The following is a 25,545-nucleotide window of genomic DNA, read 5'->3' as shown; positions in this document are numbered from 1 at the left end:
CTCAGAAATCACTTTTGGCAGGCTCGGGGGACCATATGGGATGTGGGGGATTGAACCCGGGTCCTTCCCCGGTCAACTGCATGTAAGGCAAACTCCCTACCACTGTGCTATTGCTCCAGCCCCCACCTTGCTGTTAAAGCAAGTGCTAAAAAGTCTTCTTCACTGAGAGGTAGCGCACAGGTGACCGTGTGGATGGACTGTCATTTGGAATGGACCAAGGAGACAGGTTTTCCCCAAATGTTGAAAGCAGAACTTGGTTGAATTTGGGGAAGGGGCAGGATCTGAAAATGCTCAGATACTTTTCCCCATATAAATTAATATTAACAGATTCCAGGGTTGGATCTCAGTGGTAAAAAGCATGCCTGGCATGTGGGTATCTGAGTTTGATATCTGGCAACTCAGGGCAGGAGGAAAATAGCAGAGCCTGGGAGATAACTTAAAGAACTACTTTGGTTCCCAAGCACCCAATCCAGAGTTAGCCCTGGGCACTGCCAGATGTGGTTCAAAATGAGAAAAACGTTAAGTCATTAATGGTAATCGCATTCCCAGACACTCCTAATAACCGCAAAATCCTATCAAATAGGATGTTGTTTTTACGAACAGCTAAGAAGCCTTTAGTACATTCCATGAATATATGATGGCAGAGTTGTATAACCTGTTAATTAGAAATGCTGATGAATCACATGTAAATCCTCACTTAATATCTCTGATCCGTTCTTGGAAACTGTTTCTTTAAGTGAAATAGTACATAGTGCCTCCAATGGCCACAAGCTCATTGATGTAAACAAGAGTTAAATTCCTGGGCCAGAACGATAGAACAGTGGTAGAGTAGGGCATTTGCCTTGCAAGTGGCTGACCCAGGACAGTCTGCAGTTCGATCTCCTAGAGTCCCATATGGTCTCCCAAACCAGGAGCAATTTCTGAGCATATAGAGAGGAATAACCCCTGAGCATCACTGGCATGTGGCCCAAAAACAAAAAAACAAAACAAAACAACAAAAAAAAAAGAGTTAAGTTCCTATTGCCGAGACAGAGAAGTTGACCAATGGACTTTGCATTCTGGAGGCCAAGGTTTGATCCCTAATGCCTCATTGTCCCCTGAGTATGCCCAAGAGTAATTCCTTAGCACTAAAGTAGGAGTAACCCCTGAACACCAAAGGTGTGCCTCTCCCCAAAAAATTATGGTATGTATCTGGACACAGAAAATCACCCAAACTTCTAAATAATGGCCCCAAATGCTTATAGTATTAAACATTTCTATTCGTCCCTTCAATAAGGCTTCATCCCTTGTCTATCCTACATAGCCAGAACCTGGGTGTCCAGAGCTTCTTCCAGCCACTCTGAAAGGCAGGTGCCAACCCTGGCAGCTGATATTTACCTCAGCAGCTTTCCCAGGCAGTAACAGTTGGACAAAGCATTATTTTATAGATTTGTAAACTCATAGGTGATAGCAACTGCCTCTCTGAATGAACCACGGTTCTTCCGAGGATAAGGTTCGCCCAACTCATTTAAAAATGGCTGCATGACGTCATTTCCAGAACAGTTGGGTTTGTTCTGTATGTTTGAAAAGGAAACGCAGCAGAGGGATTCTTGAGAGTGTGGGTATTGGGACATTCTTAGACAATAGGCAGAAAACCTAAACAAGGCTCATTGTGAACAAAATTGAATTCTGTATATTGCCGCTTCCTGAAATAATCTGGAACTAATGTAGCCAAGCAACCTACATCCTGTACATTGAGCTCCAAACACCCCCTACAATCACGAAAGACCATTTTCTGTTTCAGGAGGAAACTGTTGGTTTTATTGAATTTCCAGGAAGTCAATGCTAACACTTTCAGGGGCTTCTGAGAAAAGATTTCACCCCCTCCCTTGAATTCAGCACTGAGATCTCCCCAGGCCTGTTCTTACTGCTAAGTAACACAAGCTATCTTGAGCGTAAGGTTTCTTTGGTGTCAGAAATGTTTCCATTGTTTTGTTGTTGTTGTCTTGTTGTTTGTTTATTTTTTATTTAAACACCATGGTTACAAGATTGTTCATAATACAGTTTTATTTGTTTTCGTTTTCACAGATAAAGTTGTTCATGTTTGAGTTACAGTTATACAATGTTCTTTCCAGTGTTTTATAGAGCAAAGAAACAAAATCTCCACTGATGGGGTACCCCCACCCAACAACAGTATTCCCCAAAATCTCATTTTATTTTTCAGTGCATTTGAGGATCTTAAAAATAAACTTTAAAAAAGCCCTTATAATTCCCTCATTAAAACACATTCCTCAAATTCTGAAGAGTTTTTGACATTGGTGCCTGCATTCTAAAAGCTCCTCATGATCTCTCTCCACCTCTCCTTCCTGCTTTTGTGCCTGAGCTTTCTTCACCAACTTTCTCTCCTAGATCCCAGATATGGAATCCCCAACTGTGCATTCAGTAATACTCTTTTGTATATTATATATCCTAGATCTCAAAGGAGGAAATTTGGATATATGGTTATATACCAAGAAAAAGAGTTAATGGAAGATTCATTGTACTTCCTTATTGAGATTATGTTTTCCATCTTGTGTCAATTGAGTGTGTGTGTGTGTGTGTGTGTGTGTGTGTGTGTTTGTGTGTTGAGGTGGGAAGAGATGAGTTAAAGGAACTGTCCAGAACAGAACAATTTTGTTGGTTTTGTTTGTTTGTTTATTTGTTTTGATTTTTTGGGTCACACCTGGCTGCACTTAGGGTTTACTCCTGGCTCTGCACTCAGAAATCGCTCCTGGCAGGGGACCATATGGGATACCGAGATTTGAACCACCATTCGTCCTGAATCAGCTGCTTGCAAGGCAAACACCCTACCACTGTGCTATCTCTCCAGCTCCTGAACAGAACAATTTTGATTACCCAAAGTATTCATTTACTAGAGAGAATCAAGGGGCTAGAATTTGAACTTTATATGTTGGTGCCTAAGTTAGATCTCTGGTACCACATAAATTTCTGAACAGAAGAGTGACCACAAAGCAGGAAAAGGCCCCATGGTGCTGAGTGTACCCATCTCCCCTACCCAAAATAGTTTTTATTAAAAAAAACTTAACTCAATATTTTATATGATTTTATTTTGTATATTTTTGAAAATTCATGTTTTCCAATACTGATGGGTGTGGTGTAGGGTTTCCAACACCACCTGCATGGTCAGATCCATCCTCCCTCCACTCACTCCATCACAAAGGCCCTCCCACTCACAGCCCCCTTCTGTAGACCAACTTTCTAGTGCAGTTGCTTTTGACCATTTGTTACTCCTTTAGTATTTATCTTCATATATGAGAAAGCTTGGGCCCGGAGAGATAGCACAGCGGTGTTTGCCTTGCAAGCAGCCGATCTAGGACCAAAGGTGGTTGGTTCGAATCCCGGTGTCCCATATGGTTCCCCGTGCCTGCCAGGAGCTATTTCTGAGCAGACAGCCAGGAGTAACCCCTGAGCACCGCTGGGTGTGGCCCAAAAACCAAAAAAAAAAAAAAAAGAGAAAGCTTGTGTTTGTCCTTCTGGCTTACTTCACTCAGCATGATGCCCACTAGTTCATTTACACTGTAACACATTCATGGTTCTATCCTTTTTTTTTTTTTTTTTTTCGCTTTTTGGGCCACACCCAGTGATGCTCAGGTGTTACTCCTGGCTATGCGCTCAGAAATCACTCCTGGCTTGGGGGAACACATAGGACGCCAGGGAATTGAACCTCAGTCTGTCCTAGATTAGCAGCAAATGCCTTTACCACTTGTGCCACCGCTCTGGCCCCTCCATCTTTTCTTATAACCAAGTAGTATTCCACTATGTATATAATCCATGGTATTTTTATCTGCTCATCTATTCTGAGACACTCAGGCTATTTCCAGAACTTGGACCTTATGAATAATTCTACAGTAATAGAATCACAAATGCCCTTTTGAAAGATTATTTTTGGGTGGTTGGAGTAGATGCCCAGAAGTGGAATCACTGGGTCCTATGAATAGTTTTCATTTTGAAGCATCTTTCGTTGGGGGGGGGGTGAACTCCCCATATAAGTGGGGCTTGGTGACCGTAAAGGTGCAGCCAGGGCTGGACACATCTTTCTGGTCACAACACTGAGTGCTTTAGTCAACTTCCAAAAATGCATGGAAGTGGGGAACTATGTTAGAACTATATTATAATAAGAAGAAGAGCCTCATGGGGGCCCTAGTGGTAGTAACAGTGAGTTCCAATCTTGGCATCCCATAGGGTCTTCCAAGCACTGCCAGGAGTAATTTCGGAGTGTAGAGCCTGGGTGAACCCTGAGCAACACCGGGTGTGGGCTCCTTCTCCCCCCAAAAAAACACACACATACAAACAAACGGAAAAAAAAAAAACAGGAAGCAGCAGGTAGACAGGCTTCCTGGGTGTAGACATTGGCTGAAATGAGCCACCCACTCTATGGACACCAGAGGTGCAGAGTCCAGGCCAGCTTGTCTCCCAAGACTGGAAGGTAGCCATGGCCATCACCTAACTGGAAAGAACCAGGAACTTGACTCCTCTCAGGTAATTGCTGTTTACCGTCTGGAGACAAGTTCTTTCCACAAAGTAAAGTTTAAACCAAACAAAGAGCCACCCCTAGGCATCGCCTGATTATTTCTGTTTGCCCAGAGTGCTTGCACGGATGTGGACTCATGTAGGATTCATGTCAGGACTCGGTGGGGAAACATCATTCTCTCCCCCGCGTCTCTAAAACCACCCTCAGGATTCCAGTCTTGGCTTCAGTCTTGGAGCCTGGAGACCTGCCAGTCCCACCCAGTGGCAGGGAGTTCACCAGATTTATTTGTGTTTTCCTAATTCCTCCTTCCTCTGTTTGCCTGTCTCCTCAAATCCCAGGAATTTTCTGCCCTGCTCTCATTCAGAAAGATGCTTGAAACTGAATATATGTTACATATAATATTCATATCAAAACAACCCCCTCTTATTTTGGAGGGAGGCTCAGGAGGTCAGGGACCCCATCAAATACTTTTGGTCAACTGAGCCAGTAGGAACCATGACCCAAGGATTGGATGCTAATCAGACCCTGATGGATACCTGGGTCTCCATGGCACTGTCACACCCAGGAAAATTCCAGGGATGCTGGGTTGCATCCAACGATGTTCTGGGGACTGTCAGAAATTGAACCAGGGTCATGCACATCCTAGGCTTGTGCCATAAGCACTATACTATCTCCTGACCCTAAACAAAAAAAGGGGAAGTTATTAGAGATGACTTTACATTTTCCTATATGGAGTCAAATACTTTGTGCTTATTATCTCTAGAATTCAAGGTGGTTGGTTTTTTTAACATCAAAATTATATGACTCTGATGACTATGGTGTCATAAGATACCATCTATATCTTGTAAAAGTAGAGAACTTCCTTGGTGTGAATCTTTACCTTCTCTAATTATTAGGATTTTTTCTCCTTCCCTCCAAAACTTCAAAGGGAAAGAAAATTTCAAGTGAGAACGGTCTCTTGTTTGATGTATATAATAAGTTTTACACATATCCCAATCCCCACCACCACCATTTTTTTGGGGGGGTCACACTCAGTGACACTCAGGGGTTACTCCTGGCTATGCACTCAGAAATTGCTCCTGGCTCGGGGAGCCATATGGGATGCCAGAGAATGAACCCAGGTTCTTCCTGGGTCAGCTGCGTGCAAGGCAAACGCCTTGACACTGCGCTATTGCTCCGGCCCCTTCACCACCATTTTTTTTGTTTTGTTTTGTTTTTTTGGGGTCACACCTGGCAGTGCTCAGGGTTTACTCTTGGCTCTATGCTCAGAAATCGCCCCTGGCAGGCACATGGGGACCATATGGGATGTGGGGATTCGAACCACCGTCCTTCTGCATGTAAGGCAAATGCCTTACCTCCATGCTATCTCTCCAGCCCCTCCACCACCATTTTTAATAAACACTTTCAAACATAAGCCTCTTTTCAGGGCCAGAGAAATAGCATAGCGGTAGGGCATATGCCTTGCATGCGGCTGACCTGGGAGGGACCTGGTTCGATTCCTGGCATCCCCTATGGTCCCCCAGCCTGCCGGGGCGATTTCTGAGTGCAGAGCTAGAAGTAAACCCTGAGCACCACTATGTGTGGCCCAAAAACCAATCAATCAATAATTAAATAAATAAAGTTTAAAAATAAAAGAAGCCCCTTTTCTTTTTTTAATTAGGTGGGTTTAGCCCTCAGAGATAGTATAGGGTCTAACTTGCCTTGTATGTGGCCAACCCTGGTTTGATCCTCAAGCACTTCCAGAAGTAACCCCAAAGCAGAGAGCCAGAAGTGGCCCTAAAACACCAGCAGCTTTTGCACAGCAGCTCCCTCCTTCCAGATACACACATATAAACAAAGGATTTCTTAAAACATGATTGGCTTAAATTGGGGGCTTAGCAGTGCCTGGAACCATCCTTTCCACATCACTATACCCCTTAGAATCTAATACTGTGCCCACCCCTTTCAATCTGTGAACTGGCTTCATGTACCCAGTTTAATGCAGTTGGGTACACTTGATGGTAGCTCCAGGGAGGAGAGGGGATGAGGGAGGTAGCTCCTGTCCAAGTTGGTGGACCCAGGGGTGCAGTTATTGGGCTGCCACCAAATTACTTTTGTACAAGTTAAGAATCTTTCACTTATTCATCCAGACTTGGACATTTGAGTTGTTCCCAGATCCTGGCCATTGTCTAAAGTGCTGGAATGAACATAGGATCGCATATGTGCTTTCCAATGAGTGTGTTTGGGCTTGGGTGGTAGATGTTAAGAAGTGGAATCGGTGTGGTGTGTATACTCAGCAGAATACGGTGCAGCGCAATGACCAAGAATGTGGTTTGTTGCAACACTGATGGAATTGGAGGGCGTCCTGCTAAGTGAAATAAGTCAGTGGGAGAAGAACAAATACCACTTTATTCCACTCACTGTGTGTAACCCTGCCCCCAACTTCCTGGTTTTCTAACCTCTTTTTTTTGGGGGGGGGGGTTTGGGCCACACCCAGCGGTGCTCAGGGGTCACTCCTGGCTGTCTGCTCAGAAATAGCTCCTGGCAGGCACAGGGGGCCATATGGGACACCGGGATTCGAACCAACCACCTTAGGTCCTCTTTTTTTTTGAGGTGTTAATCCCACCTGGATGATCAGACCCTCCCACACCTGGGATGGGGGCGAGCTGTTTTAAAGAAAGAAGAAAGGGTGCTGGCTGTGAGGAGGTGGAGAAAAGCAGCAGAGAGCTTGAGAGAGAGAGAGAGAGAGACATGGGATAAGTAGCATGGAGAGAAGCAGCACCAGAGACAGACAGAGCTTCTGAGAGAAAAACTTGAGTTAGGAAGACACGGCGCAGAGACTCATGGCAGAGAAAAGCCATGAGGGAATAAAGTGAGTTGACTCCATTAAAACTTTAACTGACTGCTTGTGGATTATTTCTCCACCATTACCCTGCTTTATCAGACCCGCCAACCTGAGGGGTTAGAAACATGGTGCCTGGAGCAGACTCACCCATCACATGAACTTTATACTTTATTTTATATTTTTAATCTACCCCATAGAATAAAAAGACAAAGTAAGGGAATGGATGACACACCCTTAGTATTAAGAGTAATTACTAAGCATTGTGTGTGGGGCAGACTAGAGGAGATGAAGAGAAGTGGTGGTGAAAAGTCTTGGGCACTTTGGCGAGAAGGAGGGGTATAGGCATTGTGCATCTCAAAACCATCAACTTTAATAATGTTGTAACTGCCTAAACCATAATAAACAATAAAAAGAATCCTTGGCTTGATAAAGTCAACACAATAGTTCCGCAGGCAGGACACTTGTTTTACACACAGCCCATCAAGTTCATGTCAGCACCGTATCTGAAACAATCCAAACTTGTTGGGGCCACACCCAGAAGTGCTCAGGCTTACTTCTGGTTCTACACTCAGGGATCACTCCTTTTCTTTTTGTTCGCTTTCGGGGGGGGGGGGGCTTTAACTGGCAGGTTTGGGGAAATACATGGAGTTCCAGGGGTCAAGCCCGGATCAGCCATATGCAAGACAAGCACCCTATCCACTGTATTATTGCTCCAGCCCTCAGCACCACACATGGCCTCCCAAACATTGCTAGGAGTGATCCCTGAGCACCCCTGCATGTCCCAAACACAATAAGGAAAAATATTCTTACACTTGAGTTTTCATCTCAACCTTTGTATTGGTTGATGCTCACATGATAAGGAAGTGCCTTGGTGACCCCCAGCAAAACTAGGGAGCTCCTCCCAAAAAAGAGGAAAAGGAGCACACAACGAGAGGCCCTGTCCAGTTCGAAGCCTTGTTGCTCCTGGACCGTGTGGGGAATTGCACCTGAACCACACCTGTCTGGGAGCTGCCACTCTGGCCTTTGATCCAGGAACCCTTTATCTCATGTGACTCAGGTCTGCTGCTCCCGCAGCCTCAAGGAATTCTCTGTAGCCCAACTCACCTCTGTGCTCTCTGCCTTTCAGCTGCCTGGGACCGAGGATTCCCAGGAGGACCTCAAGGGGAACCTAGAGAGCCCCAAGCAGGGCAGCAACAAGATGAAGCTCAAGAGCCGCCTGTCAGGTAAGAGCTGCTGCTGTTGGCTGGTGGGAAGGACAGTGGCCAAGGGCTCCTCTCCCCAGAACTGGTACCTGGGTGCAGGCCCCAAACCAGTGTTGGTGTGGGACCCTAAGTGCATGTTGGCATCTGTTGTCTGCTGAGCCCTAAACCTTGGCTTCTGCCTCCTTCACCCCAGTAGCCTTTTGGGGCGCTGTTCCCTGCAGAACCCGCCACCATGTTTCCCAGCTGCATCCTGTTGACAGCCGCTCTTGATCCTCAGAGAGAACTGGGGTGCAGCTTGTAGGAGCTTTGGGTCAGGAGAACCTCTCATGGCTTTTGGGGGACCCCCACCATTGTCACCCTGATGGGCTCTTTTCTCTATGAGAAAGGAAATACAGTAATTCTCCATGGCAGCCACATGGGTATGAAGCCATAAGCTTGTCACCGCTACAAGGCTGCCCCTACTAGTCTCTTTGATTTTCTTGGGCTAGGAAAAGAAACAAAGGTTCAGGCATTACTGGGGTATCTATGCTGTGTCTAGATTCAGGCACTGAAGCCTGATGTTGTATTTAGATTTAGGTTGATGCTGTGTTTAGTGGACCAGTCTACCCTGCTCCCCACCTAGGAGACAGAGCAGAGCTTGGCAGGGCCAAGTGGATGCTGCAACTCTTCAGTTGTCATGGGACCTGATGTTTGATGTACCTGATATATTTGAATTTATTGAAAAAGGAAAGCATAAAATGTAGAGCTTTGGGGCCGGAGAGGTGGCGCTAGAGGTAAGGTGTCAGCCTTGCAAGCGCTAGCATAAGATAGACCTCGGCGTTCCATATGGTTCCCCCAAGCCAGGAGCGATTTCTGAACTCATAGCCAGGAGTAACCTCTGAGCGTCAAACAGGTATGGCCCAAAAACAAACAAATGAAAAAAAGTAGAGCTTTTTGTTTGTTTTTTGTTTTTTGGTCCACATCCAGTGACGCTCAGGGGTTACTCCTGGCTATGGGCTCAGAAATTGCTCCTGGGTTGGGGGACCATATGGGATGGCTGGGGATGGAACCGCAGTCTGTCCTAGGTTAGTCGCTTGCAAGGCAAATGCCCTACTGTTGTGCCACCGCTCTGGCCCCAGTAGAGCATATTTAAAAAAATTTAAAATCCAGAGTTATAGGACAGGGGTTAAGCAATTTACCTTGCACATAAATGACCCTGGTTTTATCTCTGAATCCCATATGGTCATCTGAGTACCATTAGGTATGAGCCCTGAACACTGCTGGGGAAAAGAGGGAAAGGGAGGGGAAGGGTAGAAAAGCAGAGCTCAAAAACACATATAAGGGGCTAGAGTGATAGCACAGCGGGTAGGGCATTTGCCTTGCACACAGCCAACCTAGGTTCAATTCCTGGCATCCCATATGGTCCACTGAGCCTGCCAAGAGTGATTTCTGAGTGTAGAGCCAGGAGTAACCCCTGAGCACCACCAGGTGTGCCCCACACTCAAAAACACACATATTAATTACGTTACCCAAAGCCAGAGTGATTGTTCAGTGTGTAGAGTGCCTTGCACATGGCCAACCTAGGTTCAATCTCAAAGACCACACATGAACCTATCATCAATGAATCCTGAGCTCAAAGCAGGCATAACTCCTGAGCATCATCATATATGACCCAAAAATAAAGGCAAACAAGCAAAATACCAACCTTCCCACCCCTGTCCTCTTGCACCCCAGCATTCCTCTGTGTTCTCTGGGTTCACTTTTTTAGGTTCCTTTTCCATCCAAATAACAAACCACTACTTTGTAGCTGTGGCACAGACATGCTTGGAGCTAAAAAGAGGCCCTGTAGCCTCAGGGCACAGATTCAGGGCCAGCATGTGCAAGAGGAGGGACCCAGGCACCCCGAGGGGTACAGGAAAGCTCCACATGTCCAGGATGCAAATCTGCTCAACCTCCTCACCCGGGTTCTGTTAGGAGAAAGTCCCTAGCCAAGGGGGCCTGCTGGGACCTTTGAACCAGTGCAGTGACATTCCTCATTTTATGGATCAGAGCAGGAGTTACAGGGGGTGACAAAGGTCATGGTCTGTGCCAGTTTTGCGGGGCTCTTGTCCACTGCTAGGCCTTCAGGATAGGAATGGGGGAGGGGCGAGTCAGGATTCTCCAACTGTCCCTTTGCATTTTCTTCAAGTCTTCTTTTTGGGGTTGTTATTTGGGGGCACACTGAGTGATGCTCAGGGGCTACTCCAGACTCCAGGTTTCGGGGTTGCCCCTGGTTGTAGTTAAGGGACCGTGTCATGCCAGGGAAGAACTCTGGATTTCCCCCAACACAGTACAGACTAGGCCCTTAGAGCTTCCGTCCACCCTGAAGGCCGCTCTTTAATCTCTCTTACTTCCCTTCTTAAAAATTTTCTTGTGGGGCCAGAGAGATAGCATGGAGGTAAGATGTTTGCCTGGCATGCAGAAGGATGGAGATTCAAATCCCGGCATCCCATACGGTCCCCTGAGCCTGTCAGGGGCGATTTCTGAGCATAGAGCCAGGAGTAACCTTGAGCACTGCCAGGTGTGACCCAAAAAAATTTTTTTTCTTATAGGGGCCAGAGTGGGTAGAGCATTTGCCTTGCTTGCAGCTGACCTGGGTTCAATTCCCAGCATATCAGAGAATCTCCAGAGCCTGCCAGGAGTAATTTATAAGCACAGATCCAGTTGTAACCCCCTAGTGCTGCCATGTGTGGCCCAAAAACCAAATTAAAACAATTCTGTTTTGGGGCCAAGCCAAGCCATAGCACAGTGGGTAGAGCTTGCCTTGCATTAGGCTGTCCCGAGAATGATCCCTGGCATCCCATATGGTTCCACGAGCCTGCCAGGAGTGGTTCCTGGGTGCAGAGCCAGGAGTGACTCCTGAGCAGCATTGGATATGGTCCAAAGCAAAAGCAAGAAACAAAAACAAAATATTCTTTTGTGATAGTTGTTTGGAAGCCTGGGGTGGATCCCATTGCTGTTCAGCATCAGAACTAAGGATTGCACTTGGCAGTGAGGGGCAGCACCAGGAAGCAAACTATATTCCCACATGTCCTGCACTCTCTGTGCCAACTGACCCACCTCTCTAGCCCTCAGAGCAAGCAGTGCTCATGGAGGAGTAAGCCCAGGACTGGTGAGGCAGCCACAGAGGCCAACTCTGGCCCTTTTTAGTTCCCGCCTAGACACCAAGGCCCCAACCCAGCAGTGAGGCTGAGTGACACCCAGACGAAAGAGTCACACTCAGCTCCCTGCCCCACCACCAGGGCCAGGGAACTGGGACCTCATGACTGCATCTCTCTATCTTTATCTTTATCTTATCTTTATCTTTATCTTTAAGGAAGGGCTGCTTGCACATTGATTCTGTGAATCCTCCTGAGTGCTTTTCATGTACCAGGTCTTGTTGCAAGATGAGGAAAGGACTGGGGATATCGTACAGTGTGTAGCACACCTACCTTGCACACAAGCTGGGCTTGATCTATGTATGGTACCCCAGATGGTCCCCTGAGCACCACCAGAGTGATTCCTGAGTATAGAACTAGGACTAAGTTCTAAGCACTGCTGGGTTTGGCCCAACCCTCTCTCATTCCACCCTTTCCCACCCAAAAAAGAAAGATAGATGAAGGGCCAGAGTGATAGCACAGTGGTAGAGTGTTTGCCTTGCATCTTGCATGTGGCCAACACAGGTTGGACCCCGGTTTGAATCTGGCATCCCAGATGATCCCCAAGTCTACCAAGAGTGACTTCTGAGAGAAGAGCCAGGAGTATTCCCTGAGTGCCACAAGATGTGACACAAAAAAAGGAAGGAAGGAAGGAAGGAAGGAAGGAAGGAAGGAAGGAAGGAAGGAAGGAAGGAAGGAAGGAAGGAAGGAAGGAAGGAAGGAAGGAAGGAAGGAAGGAAGGAAGGAAGGAGGGAAGGAGGGAAGGGAAGGAGGGAAGGAAGGAAAGTAAAGATGGAGAGAGCCCAGAGAGAGGTCAAGGGCTGGAGCACATACTGCATGCAGGAAGCTCATGTTGGATACCTTGAACTGCGTGGTCTCCCAGCACCACCAGGTGTGACTTCTGAGCTCCAGGCTGGAAGTGGCACTGGAGCATGGCTGAGCATAGATCCATAAAAGGAAGAACAAGAAAATATAAAGCTGAAAGGATGCATTTAGCACAGCCCCTGCAAACTGCCAGAGCCACAGGCTTTGCCAGCAACAGCTGCCTTGTTGTTCTTTCTGTTGCTGCTAGTGTATTGCCACCATCATTTTCACAACTGCTGTTCTCTCTGAAGGACTGTGTAACTGAAAGCACCTGCCTCTAAAGTGAGAGACCTAGGGCTGGAGCAATAGCACAGAGTGGAGGGCATTTGCCATGCACATGGCTGACCCGGATTTGATCCCCAGCCTCCCATATGGTCCCCAAGCCTGGCAGGAGAGATTCCTGAGTGCAGACCCAAGAGTAATAGCTGAAAGCCACCAGCTGTGGCAAAATTAATAATAATAATAATAATAATAATAAGCAAAAGGACTAGACAGCCAGTACAGTAGGTAGGACACTTGCCTTGCACACTGTTGGCCCAGATTTGGTCCTCAGCATCCTATCATTCCATATAGCTTCTCTGCCCTTCCAGGAGTGGTTCCTGAGTGCAGTGCCAGGACTAAGCCCTGACATCATCCAGTGTGTCTTAAAACAAACAAGCAAACAAGCACAAAGGCAACAGAAAAGTTTAGGGGACAATGTAGTGAGCAACTTTTGTCCAAGGGTAACAGTGCTGCAGTCCATCCTTGTTGTCAGGGAAAACAGAGCAAAGAAGACAAGACCCTGGCCTCTAAAGTTGGGGAACACTAAAGCAGATATGTCTATACTCCTTAATTGAGAGGGTGCCCCATTCATTGGGCCACACCTAGTGATGCTCAGGGCTTACTCCAGGGTCTATGCTTAGAAATCACTCCTAGAGGACCGTATGCAGTGCTGAGGACCAACCAGGCTTTGCAGCATGCTGGACCAGTGCCTATGGCCTTTGCTCGTGGATAGGACATGGAGCAGACCCAGATGCTCTCCCTGCTCGATCATCAGACTAGAGCATGATTACCATGAAAGAGTCAGGGAGGAGAAGTTTGGAAAAGCAATTTAAAGACACCTCTAAGAGGCTTCGGATTTCATCTCCAGGTGGTGCTCTGAAGCGCGTTCACTGTAAAGACAAGTCAGTGCAGGAGATTTCCTGTGATCACCCCAAACTTGTTCTGTACACTCGGATATTTAGTCTGTCCTTTCTTCCAATGAGTTACTCTGGCATCCACACCACCGCATGTTAACTGCACACTCTACCATACATAGGTTCCAGGCCTCCATGTCTGAGTGAAGGGAATATTTTTTGAATAAATCTTTTTCAGATGAGTAAGCATGTCAAGATGTACGAATACAGTCATGAATTATTAGTTCTGAATTCTTAAGAAGGTTCTGTAGAGAGATTCCAGCCTTTTTCACTAAGTTTTGCCCAGTCTGGCTCCAAAATGACTGGAGAAATGTGATCTTTCATTTCATAAACATTTTCTTGATATCCTAACTCAGATTTTCCTTATTTCATACCTCCTCTTTTTTTGGGGGGGGTCACACCCGGCTGCGCTGAGGGGTTACGCCTGGCTCTACGCTCAGAATTTGCTCCTGGCAGGTGCAGGGGACCATATGGGATGTTGGGATTCGAACCAATGTCCTTCTACAAGCAAGGCAAACATCCTGCAGTTGTGCTATCTCTCTGGCCCTTAAGGCCCAGAATCTTATCTCTGACACCAAGAGTCTTTGGTGATATCCACTGTACTATAACTGTATTGGTGTTATCAAACTTATCTCCATTATTAAAAACTCGTCTATATATACATCTATATCTGCATACTTGGATAGATATTAGGGGGGCACGCCTAGCTGTGCTCAGGGCTTACTCCTGGCGGTGCTCAGAGAACTATAAGAGGTGCCAGGAATTGAAACATCCTCAGCTGTGTGCAAGGCAAGAGTTTTATCCACTGTACAATCTCTCTGATCCAATATATTTTTTAAAATACAAAATAAGGGGCTGGCACAAAAGTGCAGTGAGTAGGAAGGTCATTTGCCTTATATGTGGTTAACTCGAGTTCAATCCCCAGCACCTCATAGGGTCTCCTGAATCAGCCAGGAGTAATTCCTGAGCACAGAGCCAGGAGTAAACCCTGAGCCCTGCCAGGTGTGACCCAAAAAATATATCATCATCATCATCATCATAAAATACAGAATGGTATTGTTTTATCCCAGAAAAAAATTACTAAGAAATTTTGAGGCAATTAAAATTTAAGAATGGGCTGGAGAGATAGTACAGCAAGTAAGGGGCTTGCCTAGCATATGACCAATCCATGTTTGATCCCTGACATATGGGGATGTGGTCTCTTAAGTACTGCCAGGAGTGGTTGCCGAGTGCAGAGCCTCTGTATTACCCTGTGCATAGCTGGTTTTAGCCCACCGCCACCAAAAAGAAGGCAAAGGAAGGGAAAGAAATTAAAATTGTTTTTTTTTTGTTTGTTTTTTTGTTTTTTGGGCCACACCCGGCGTTGCTCAGAGGTTACTCCTGGCTGTCTGCTCCGAAATAGCTCCTGGCAGGCACGGGGGGGGGGGGGGGGGGCATATGGGACACCGGGATTCGAACCAACCACCTTTGGTCCTGGATCGGCTACTTGCAAGGCAAACACCGCTGTGCTATCTCTCCGGGCCCTTAAATTGTTTTAATTTTAAGGATTTGGTGTGAAAATTTGGAGCAACACCCAATGTTTACTCCTGCCTCTGTGCTCAAAGATCACTCCCAACAAGCTCAGGGAACCATAGGGGATATCAGGGACCAAACTAGGTTCATCTGCATGCAAGGCAAGTGCTCCATCAGCAGTACTATGGTTCTAACTCAGAAATTGTTTTAATGTGGTGGTGGTGGGTACTTCGTGAGTTGTTTTGTTTGTTTGTTTGGGTTTTTTGCTTGTTTTTTAGGTCACACCCAGTGACCTAAAGGCTATGCACTCAGAAATCACTCCTGGCAGGCTTGGGGAACCACATGGGATGCCGGGGTTCGAACCTGGGTCTGTCCTGAGTCGGCATGTGCAAGGAAAATGCCTTACTGCTATGCTATCTCTCTAGCCCCTGTTTTAATTTTTTTTTTTTTTTTGGTTTTTGGGTTACACCCAGCAGCACTCAGGGGTAACTCCTGGCTCTGTGCTCAGAAATCGCTCCTGGCTGGCTCGGAGGACCATATTGGATGCTAGGATTTGAACCACTGTCCGTCCTGGGTTGGCTGTGTGCAAGGCAAAAGCCCTACTGGCTGTGCTATCTCCAGCCTTTGTTTTTTGGGGGCGTTTTTTTTTTGGGGGGGTCACACCTGGCAGTGCTCAGGGCTTACTCCTGGCTCTACGCTCAGAAATTGCTCCTGGCAGACTCAGAGGACCATATGGGATGCCGGGATTCGAACCACCGTCCTTCTGCATGCAAGGCAAATACCTTCATGTTATCTCTCAGGCCCCTCCAACCCCTGTTTTAATATTTTTAAAGAATGGCCTATAGGAGTTATCTACAGACTCTGTTTGTATGGTGTGCATGGTCAAAAATGCTTTCTAGGGGAGGCCAGAGAGATAGCATGGAAGTAAGGCATTTGCCTTGCATGCAGAAGGACTGCTTTGAATCCTGGCATCCCATATGGTCCTCCGAGCCTGCCAGGAGCAATTTCTGAGCATAGAGCCAGGGGTAACCCCTGAGCACTGCCGGATGTGACCCAAAAACCAAAAACCAAAACCAAAAAAAAAAAAAAAAAAAAGCTTTCTAGGGGCCAGGATAATAGCACAGTGAATAGGATGTTTGTTTTGCACACAGCTGATCCAGATTCGATCCCCAGCATCCCATATGGTCCCCAGAGCTTGCCAGGAGTAATTTCTGAGCACAGAGCCAGGAGTAATCCCTGACCATTACTGGGTATGGTTTAAAAAACAAACACACACACACACACACACATACACACACACACACACACATACACACACACACACACACACACACACACACACACTATGTAAGCAACCATTATGTTTTTTTTGTAGCTATACGGACAAAAACACTTACTCTTATCTTTACAAACTTGCTGACCTTTATTTGAAATCTAAAACTGGATGCAAATCAAATATCCATCAGCAACACAAAAGAAAAATAAATGACAGGTTGTTTATACAGCAAGTTAGTATACAGAAACGGAATGAACAAACTGTTGGCATGGTTTTAAGTTCACAAACAAATATTAATGACAAGGAACTAGAAAATAAAATACACTAGCTATTCATTTATATAAAGTTATATGTAGGCCAAAGTCATCTATGATGTTAGAGTTGAAAGGAATGAAGCCACTTGGGAGACTCTAGGATGTGCCTGTTTTGTGAAAATGGCGGAACTGCTTACTTAGGATTGTGAGCATTTTTCTAGGTTGTTAAGTCTTAATGGAAGGTTTGTTGAAAAGGTCATTGCAATACAAGAAGAAGAGCGCCTGTCACAGTGATGGATCTGTCCCCACCATAAAGTGGTATCCATCGTCCAGCCCTAAAAACCACCCTGAGAACATTCTCACTGTTGCTCATTGCCTTCTCAATCTTACAAGGCAAACTGTGCATGTTGTTCCTGTTCTAATTTGATCCCTTTACATACTGGCACCTTCTCCATTATCTGGCATTCGTGGCCTCTGCACACAAGTAGCCCATGCAGAGCTGAATGGTAGAACCCAAAGAATACCTTTGGGATCTCTGCCTGTGCACATAGTGCAACAAGGTCATGCCTATGTACCTGTGTGTGATTCTCTTTGCCCCATATCAACCCACATTTTTTGTCCCCCCCCCACCAGGGGGTGTGCACCGTTTAGAGTCTGTTGAAGAATATAATGAACTGATGCTGCGAAATGGGGATCCCCGGGCCAGGATGTTGGAGGTCTCCAGAGACGGCCGAAAACACTCTCTTCCCCAGCTGCTGGATTCTACCGGGACCTCACAGGTAGGCCAAGATCATGGGCCCTCTTGCCCTCTTCCAGGTGCTGTTGGTTGGGAGAGTATATCTACACCCTGGTTCTCAAGATTTTATTGGATTCCTTAAAAATCGATAATGGCAGGGCCAGAGTGACAGCACAGTATTAAGACATTTGCCTAGGACGGATCTGGGTTCAATTCCTGGCATCTCATATGGTCCCTCGAGCCTGCCAGGAGTGATTTCTGAACGAAGAGCCAGGAGTAACCTCTGAGTGCCGCTGGGTATGGCCCAAAAACAAAAACAAAAACAAAAAAAATCAATAATGGCTTGTCATCTATGTGAGCTGGTAGTTCTTAGAGGTAGAGGGTAGCAAGTCAGGTCTCTCCAGGGGAGGCAACAAGGAAGTCAGCTCAATATCAGAAAATTCTAGAGAAGCAAAACAATCCTCTCGACAGCTTGATCCTCCTCCCTGTGTGTTTTGGAACCAAGATCTGTTCTCAACTGCCAGCAGACAATGGCGCCTCATGGTCTGTGGTGGACTTTCATGGCTTGTTTAGGTGGTGCATCTCATGTCAGCATAACTGCTGGGGGCGGGGGGTGGACTGACATGGGGACATGAATAGAGGGAGTGTGGACACCTCTCTGGGCCTGGGAACCTGCCTGTTTACACACTTTTGAGACCAACAGCTAAGGTGAGAATGGAGAGGTGTCATGTGTGTGCCATCCAAGTTCACACCCATGCCAAGTGGGGGTGGGGAGGAAGACTCAGTCTCCAGGGAACTTGTGGAATGTTAAGCTAAAGGATTCCTGAAGAGGTACTGGCATCTTGACCCCAATCCTATTACAGAGCAGAGATGGAGGAGGTAGTTGGGGAGCAGCCATGACACCTTTTAGTACCTGGAGACTCACAAGTCATAGAGTAACAGCCAAGGCAACCAGAATCTCCAGGAGTGTTTACTCAGATCTGACCTGACCAACCAAATGGAAAGAGCTGTGTCGTAAGGACAGTTCTAATAGTCTCTTGTGTATTGACAACTTGAGTTGAGGCACCATGAGAAAGGGTAAAAGGTCCCTAGATCCTTAACTGGAGGCAAGTGTGTGTCTGCTCTGAATGAGCCAATTGATCCAGCAGTGGCAGGAGGTCAGAGGCTGCAGACTAGAGGTGAGAGCTAGAGTGAAAGAGGAGCGAGATTTCAACACCTTCATGGTCAGGAAAACAAGCATTAAGGCCCAGCTCTGTAACTGACCTGGGAGCAACCCCAAATCTGTACAGCCCAGAAATGCCTCATTCTAACTAGGCTTCCAGGAAGCACAGGTGTGAGAATTTGAGAGAAAAGAGATCAGGTTCTTCTCTCAAGTATTTTTATTCTGCTCTTGTCATTTCCTCCTCCTCCTCCTTCTTCTTTTCTTTCTCCTCCTCCTCCTCCTACTCCTCCTCACTATGTGCTAGGCAAGCACCTTAATCACTATCTTCCCTGACCCTTTTTCTTTCTCTTATCACTAAAAAGTTATCTAGAGGATCCAGGAGAGAGTACAATGCTTCAGGCACAGGACCCTGGTTTGACCTCTGACACCACATGAACACTGCTGGGTGACCTAGCTAATCCCACATCATTGGGCTATTACAGTAACACTTCCTCCAGCCCTTGGATTGAACTGCACCCTGGTTTACAGTCATTGGAGGACATAGCCAGAAAAAAGTATTACCTAAAATAAAACTGTTCAGTGAAGCTTTGTCAATGGCATAATATAAAATGGGAAAGTTTTATGTCTATACTAACCAAGATGGCAGCCTCCTGTGTTTACTGGGCAATGAACAGTTAGGGAGAGCTGGGGCTGGAGCAATAGCACAGCTGTAGGATGTTTGCCTTGCACACTGCTGACCTGGGACAGGCTGGGGTTCAATCCCCCAGCATTCCATATGGTCGCCTGAGCGTGCCAGATATGATTTCTGAGTGCAGAGCCAGGAATAATCCTGAGTGCTGCCGAATGTGATCAAAAAAATAGAGTTAGGGAGAGTGAGACATGCATTTTAAAATTTATTTATCTTGGGCCCGGAGAGATAGCACAGCGGTGTTTGCCTTGCAAGCAGCCGATCCAGGACCAAAGGTGGTTGGTTTGAATCCCGGTGTCCCATATGGTCCCCCGTGCCTGCCAGGAGCTATTTCTGAGCAGACAGCCAGGAGTGACCCCTGAGCACCGCCAGGTGTGGCCCAAAAACCAAAAAAAAAAAAAAAAAAAATTTATCTTTTGCTTTGGGAATCATTCTCAGTGGTGCTCAGGGGTTACTCTTGGCTCTAGGTTTGTGTATTTTGTCATCCCATGTTCATTTACTTGGATCTACAACTACAGAGCCCACAAGCCAAGTGACTTGCATTGCTACAGATATGGTATCCATAGGGGTTCCTAATTCCAGTTCCCTGAAGATACTAAAGAGTTACTGTAGTGAAGTTTGTTGTTGTTTTTGTGTTTGTGTTTTAGGGCCACACCAGGCCACAATCAGGGGTTACGCCTGGCTCTGTGCTCAGAAATCACTCCTGGAAGGCTCAGGACCATATGAGTTGCCAGGAATCAAACCTAGGTCGGCCACATGCACAGCAAATGCCCTACCCACTGTGCTGTTGCTCCAGCCCCTGGCGGTGAAGTTTGGATAAAGTCTAAAATGATACATGATTTCCAACTGTCATCCTAGGTCACCTGTAGACATCCCAGTTGACTGGGGCTGCTTTATTGACAGCTCTGTTAGCACAGTGGCTCCAAATTCTTTGAAGAAAAAGGTAACTAAGTAGATCTTTGGTTCACACTTGTTCCCAGTTAGAGGTAGACTGAGGGTTCCTTAGAGGCTAATACCCAGTGAAAAGGCTCCCTTACTGACTCACATAAACCCATAATTTGAACATCTATGGGCTGGCAATCTCTTTGGTGGTTTTAGGAAGAGACTAGTCAAATCATTATCATTTTTTAAATTAATCAGAGTGTGAGAGACACATATTACTGACATCTATATTTTTAACTGCAAAGTATTGTACTAAGCTTCCAAGAACCCAACACTATAATAACAGACATCTTGTTTCTACCTTCGAATATAGAAGTAGACGTATTCAGGCTAAGGACTATTTTTCTTTTCTTTCTTTCTTTTTTTTTCTTTTTTGTGGTCTTATTTTTTCATATTAAATAGAAGGTGGTGTTTTCCTTTTGCTTATGTGGAAATATTTGTGCCATTTCCGAGATTATGAACAACAACATGATCTAAGAACAAGAAGAAGTACAAGAACTCACTCACTCTTCTTCAGTTATAAGTAATGCATCCCTGCTACACACGTCTACACTGTGGGTACTGGGCAGGAAAAAAGAGATCCAGATTTGAGCTACAGCAGGCCAGGAAGGGAAAGTGTGGTTTATGGAAAAAAAAACACTTTTCCAAATGCAAAGGATTAGAACTGAAGTGGCCGCGGTTTCTTAGTGGTATGTTTTATCTGGAATGACAGTCGTCTGGGTTCGGGGTTTGAGGTTTGTCAGAAATTAGAGCTTTCAAGCAAGCACATGAAGCTGTCTTCTAACCTTTCTCTGCATTTGGGCTGGGGCAAGGGGGCCAGTTCCCAGGCAGAGTTGAGCACAGGAGAGGCTATGTCTGGGGTCCCTCTGGGATTCTGGGTCCTGAGTCAGTTCTAGAAAACAAAGGAAGCTCTGTGGAGACAAGTGTCCCAGGAAGGAGCAATTCTGGGTGTTAGTATTACCCTGGCACCTCTTCCTGGGGAGGCAAAAGGTGATGTCCAGCCTTCAAATATGGGGGTTCATATTTGGAAAAGTCTTCCAGATGGTGCTAAGGGGACTCAAGGGCTATTTCTGGTAATACTCAGCCAGTTTGATGCTCAGGACCAAGGATGTGGTGCCTCTCAAGCCATGAAGTGCCAGCAATTGGACTAGACCCCCAATGTGCAAGGCATGTGCTCCAACCCTCCTCATACCCCTATACTATCTCCTGGATCTTCCATTCATATTTACAACAAACCTAGGGAACTGGTCGTGGAGCCCCCCAAGCTGGCTAAGGTTTCCCCACACCTGGTGAGTATGTGATGTGGCCACGCTGGGGTTTATATGTGGCATGACCTCACTGAGTGTATGTGATATGGCCCTGATGCCTTTCAGGAGTACCACATCGTCAAGAAGTCCACACGCTCGCTCAGCACCACGCAGGTGGAGTCTCCCTGGAGACTCATCCGGCCTTCAGTCATCTCCATCATCGGGCTGTACAAAGAGAAAGGCAAGGTGCGCTGGGGGCTCCGAGCTGGTTTCTATTAATGCTAGTTCAATGGAAAGGGGCATCCTGGGAGGACTGATTTAGGGCACCTTTGAAGAAAGTTGAATGGCCACCCAGATACTCTTTCCCTTGGGCTTCCGAGAGAGATGGGCAAACCCTCTTGGCCAATTTGGGGTCCCTACATACAGGAGTGATTGCCCAATAAGTGAATCCACAATAGCCAACTAGCTTATACAAGGAAGGATAGGCAGGTGCAGATGAATGGCCCAGAGCTGGAGCAATAGCACAGTGGTAGGGCATTTACCTTGCATGCAGCTGACCTGGGACAGACCCGGATTTGATCCCAGGTATCCCATATGGTCCCCTGAGCCTGCCAGGAGGAATTTCTGAATGCAAAGCCAGAACTAACCTGTGAGTGCCACCAGGTGTGACAGCCCCTCCAAAAAAAAAAAAAAGGAATGATCCTTGGGGCTGGAGCGGTGGCGCAAGCAATAAGGCATCTGTCTTGTGTGCGCTAACCTAGGGCGGATCGCGGTTCAATCCCCCAGCATCCCATAGGGTCCCCCAAGTGAGGAGAGATTTCTGAGTGCATAGCCAGAAGTAACCCCTGAGTTGATCTACACCAGCCTGCTTTTGAGGGAGATCCAAGATGGTTCCATACAGGCATTTCCTTGAGCAAAGGTTTTTCCTTACAGTGGAACTCCTAGTTGAGTGTGAAGCTAAGAGATCGCTAACCCAATTGAATTCATTTGAGAGTCAGGAGGTAGTGGGAATGGCACTCTCAGGGTCCCTGCACTGACACCCTGCACCCTATCTGCTCTGGGTGTAGGGCCTTGGCTTTAGCATTGCTGGAGGTCGCGACTGCATCAGAGGCCAGATGGGGATTTTTGTCAAGACCATTTTCCCCAATGGATCAGCGGCGGAAGATGGAAGACTGAAAGAAGGTAGGCAGCATCTCCTGGGGTTCTTGGTGGCAGTGGGAATTGGGTGGATCTGGCCTGAACCCAACATTTACTGTGATTCTGGGTCAGTTAGTGGGACTGGAAGTTTCTATTCTTTAGTGGCTAACTTGGGGTAGTAATACTTAAACCCCAATTGCTGTGAACATTAAATGAAATGTTATGTGCCAAATGGGGACTTGATTTTCTGTTTTGCTTTTGGTTTAAGAGCCACACCCAGTAGTGCTCAGAGGTTGTTCTCCCAGGTCTGTGGGCTCAGTGGGCTCTTTCCTGATGGTACTGGGAGACCATGTGGTGTCAGGGGTCAGACACAGACCCTTCCACTTGTACTGTCTCCAGCCCTAGTTCAGTCACTTTACTTGGATCATTAAAAATCTATCTCATTCCCTTGTGGTCCTTGCCTTGATGATTCCTAAGATCTTGTGTTTGTGAGATTTCTTTAAGGTAGTAATTTTTTAGTTGAATTACTCTGTGATGCAGTTACAAAGTTGTTCATGGTTGAGTTTGTCATATAATGTCCCATCACCAGTGCACATTTTCCCACCTGACTCCCACACCCCTACTACATGCCTTTATGGCAGACATTTTCCCTTCCTCCTTCCTCTCTGTCTTTCTCTAAGCTCTCTCTCTCTCTCTTTCTCTCTCTCTCTCGCTCTCTCTCTCTCTCTCTCTCTCGCTCTCTCTCTCTCTCTCTCTCTCTCTCTCTCTCTCTCTCTCTCTCTCTCTCTCTCTCTCTCTCTCTGTTTCTCTCAGTCTTTGTGGTTTGCAACACTGTTACTAAAGGCATATCACTTTACGTCCTTTTAGTACCAGATCTTGTCCAGAGTGATCACTGGTGTTTTGTTTTTGGGATTTTTTTTTGTTTGTTCGTTTATTTGGGGGCCACACTCTGCACACTCAGGGGTTACCCTGGCTCTGCACTCATAAATCACTCCTTGGAAGTTCTCGGAGGACCTTATGGGATGCTGGAGATCAAACCCAGGTTGGCCGCATGCAAGGCAAATGCTCTCCTCCAGTGTACTAAAATAAAGCTCATCATACCTGGCAATGATAGGGATCCCAGGTAGTGCCAGGGATCAAACTTGAGGCCTCATTCATGCTGAGCTCTGTTTAGCTCTGAACTCTGTTCTTGCCTCAGAGCCTCAGTATGTAAACATCTTCTTTACATTTTACCCGAGATGGCATCTCCCATCTCCCATTGCATGAACATTCTTGACCAAATGTTTTTTTCTCCAGCTTCAGCTTTATTGAGACATAACTGACATAAACATTACTGAAAGAGCTTGGTCATTTGATACCCATCTATATTGCCAAATGGTTGTCACAGTCGGGGGTGGGGGTGGGGTGGTGATCATTACGTAACTTGCACGTGTCAGCTCACATAATGACTGAGAGAAAGAGAGAGTGGGGATGATAACACCTGGGCTCTCTCAACAACTCGCAAGACTCTAATGCACGCTTGTTAACTGTGGTTTCTAAGTTAGACTTCGGTCCCCAGGACTTCTTCACAGATCTTGATTTTGTTTCTCCTTTTGCTCATTGCATGTCTTTCAAGAGATGTATCATATTCAGGAAATAAATTATCACATTCAGGAAATCACAATATTTGTAGTTACCTTATAGACAAAAAAAAAGTGGGGAGAAGAGGGCATTTGTCTTGCATATAGATGACCTGGGTTTGCTCTCTAGCACTGCATATGTTCCAAGCCCACCAGGAGTGATCCATAAGTGCAGAGCCAGGAGTAAGCTCTAAGCCCTGAGCACCATTGGATGTGCCTACCCCACCCCACCCCCAAATAAAATAGAAAGAGGAAGGAAGGAAGGAAGGAAGGAAGGAAGGAAGGAAGGAGGAAGGAAGGAAGGAAGGAAGGAAGGAAGGAAGGAAGGAGGGAGGGAGGGAGGGAGGGAGGGAGGGAGGGAGGGAGGGAGGGAGGGAGGGAGGGAAAAAGAAAAAGAAATGTGTGAGGACTGGGCCAGGGAAATGACTCAGAATTAGAGCACATACTTCATGTGTGGGACCCTGAGTTTTATCACAGCACTGCAAAAAGTACTAACACCAAAATATGAGTGCTCAGTTCAGTGGGCCCAAAGGATCAGTGCTCTGGATTAAACCAATTTACCTTTGGGGATCTGAGCAGTACAGTTGGTAGGGCATTTGCCTTACAAGTGGCCCATCAGGGTTCGATTCCCAGCATTCCATATGATCCCCTGAGCCTGCCAGGAGTGATTCCTGAGCGCAGAGCCAGAAGTACTCCCTGAGTACTGCCAGGCGTGACCCAAAGACAAAAACAAAACAAGAAAAGGGTACAAAGCAGAACTGAGTCAACAGGATGTCCAAGTTCTTATTTATCCCCAGGAGACAAGAGAAGTGGGCTTGGAAAATGACCCGACTTGACCTGAATGGTGCAGATAACTCTAGGAGAGTGAGGGAAAGAGCAGGCATGCATCTCAACCCAGGAACCAGGAACCTCTAGTCTATTTCTGGATGCTGAACTGCCATTCCCAAATAACAGTTTAGCAAGCATTTTCCATATCTATCATTGAAACCGTTTTCTACGCACTGATGGTTCTCTAGGCTCAAGGAACTGCTCTTTCTGCAAATCATATTGTGGGAATTTATGCTTCATTTCCAATGTGTTGAAGTTTCTAAATAAAGACCCAGAAGAAAAGCTTGGGACTCCTTTTAACAGATGATTCTGTAAATATAGAATCTGTCAAACTCAGCAGTGACTGAAGAATAAAATCTTGATATTTTCCATAGGGTTTTTTTGTTTTGTTTTGTTTTGTGATTGGGAAGGAGG

General features: G+C 46.3%; 1 protein-coding gene across 1 annotated transcript in view; it reads left to right on the top strand.

Annotated features, from left to right (window-relative positions):
* PDZD2 (PDZ domain containing 2) overlaps nucleotides 1-25,545 on the top strand; it is a 410,667-nt gene that overhangs the window by 342,528 nt on the left and 42,594 nt on the right. The window contains 4 exon segments of the mRNA XM_049769043.1: nucleotides 8,461-8,557; nucleotides 17,406-17,551; nucleotides 21,674-21,793; nucleotides 22,615-22,729. Coding sequence (XP_049625000.1) covers nucleotides 8,461-8,557; nucleotides 17,406-17,551; nucleotides 21,674-21,793; nucleotides 22,615-22,729 — 478 coding nt within the window.

Source organism: Suncus etruscus, chromosome 2 (genome assembly GCF_024139225.1).
Source record: "Suncus etruscus isolate mSunEtr1 chromosome 2, mSunEtr1.pri.cur, whole genome shotgun sequence".
Lineage (NCBI taxonomy): Eukaryota > Metazoa > Chordata > Mammalia > Eulipotyphla > Soricidae > Suncus > Suncus etruscus.
This window is presented reverse-complemented; position numbering and strand designations above follow the sequence as displayed.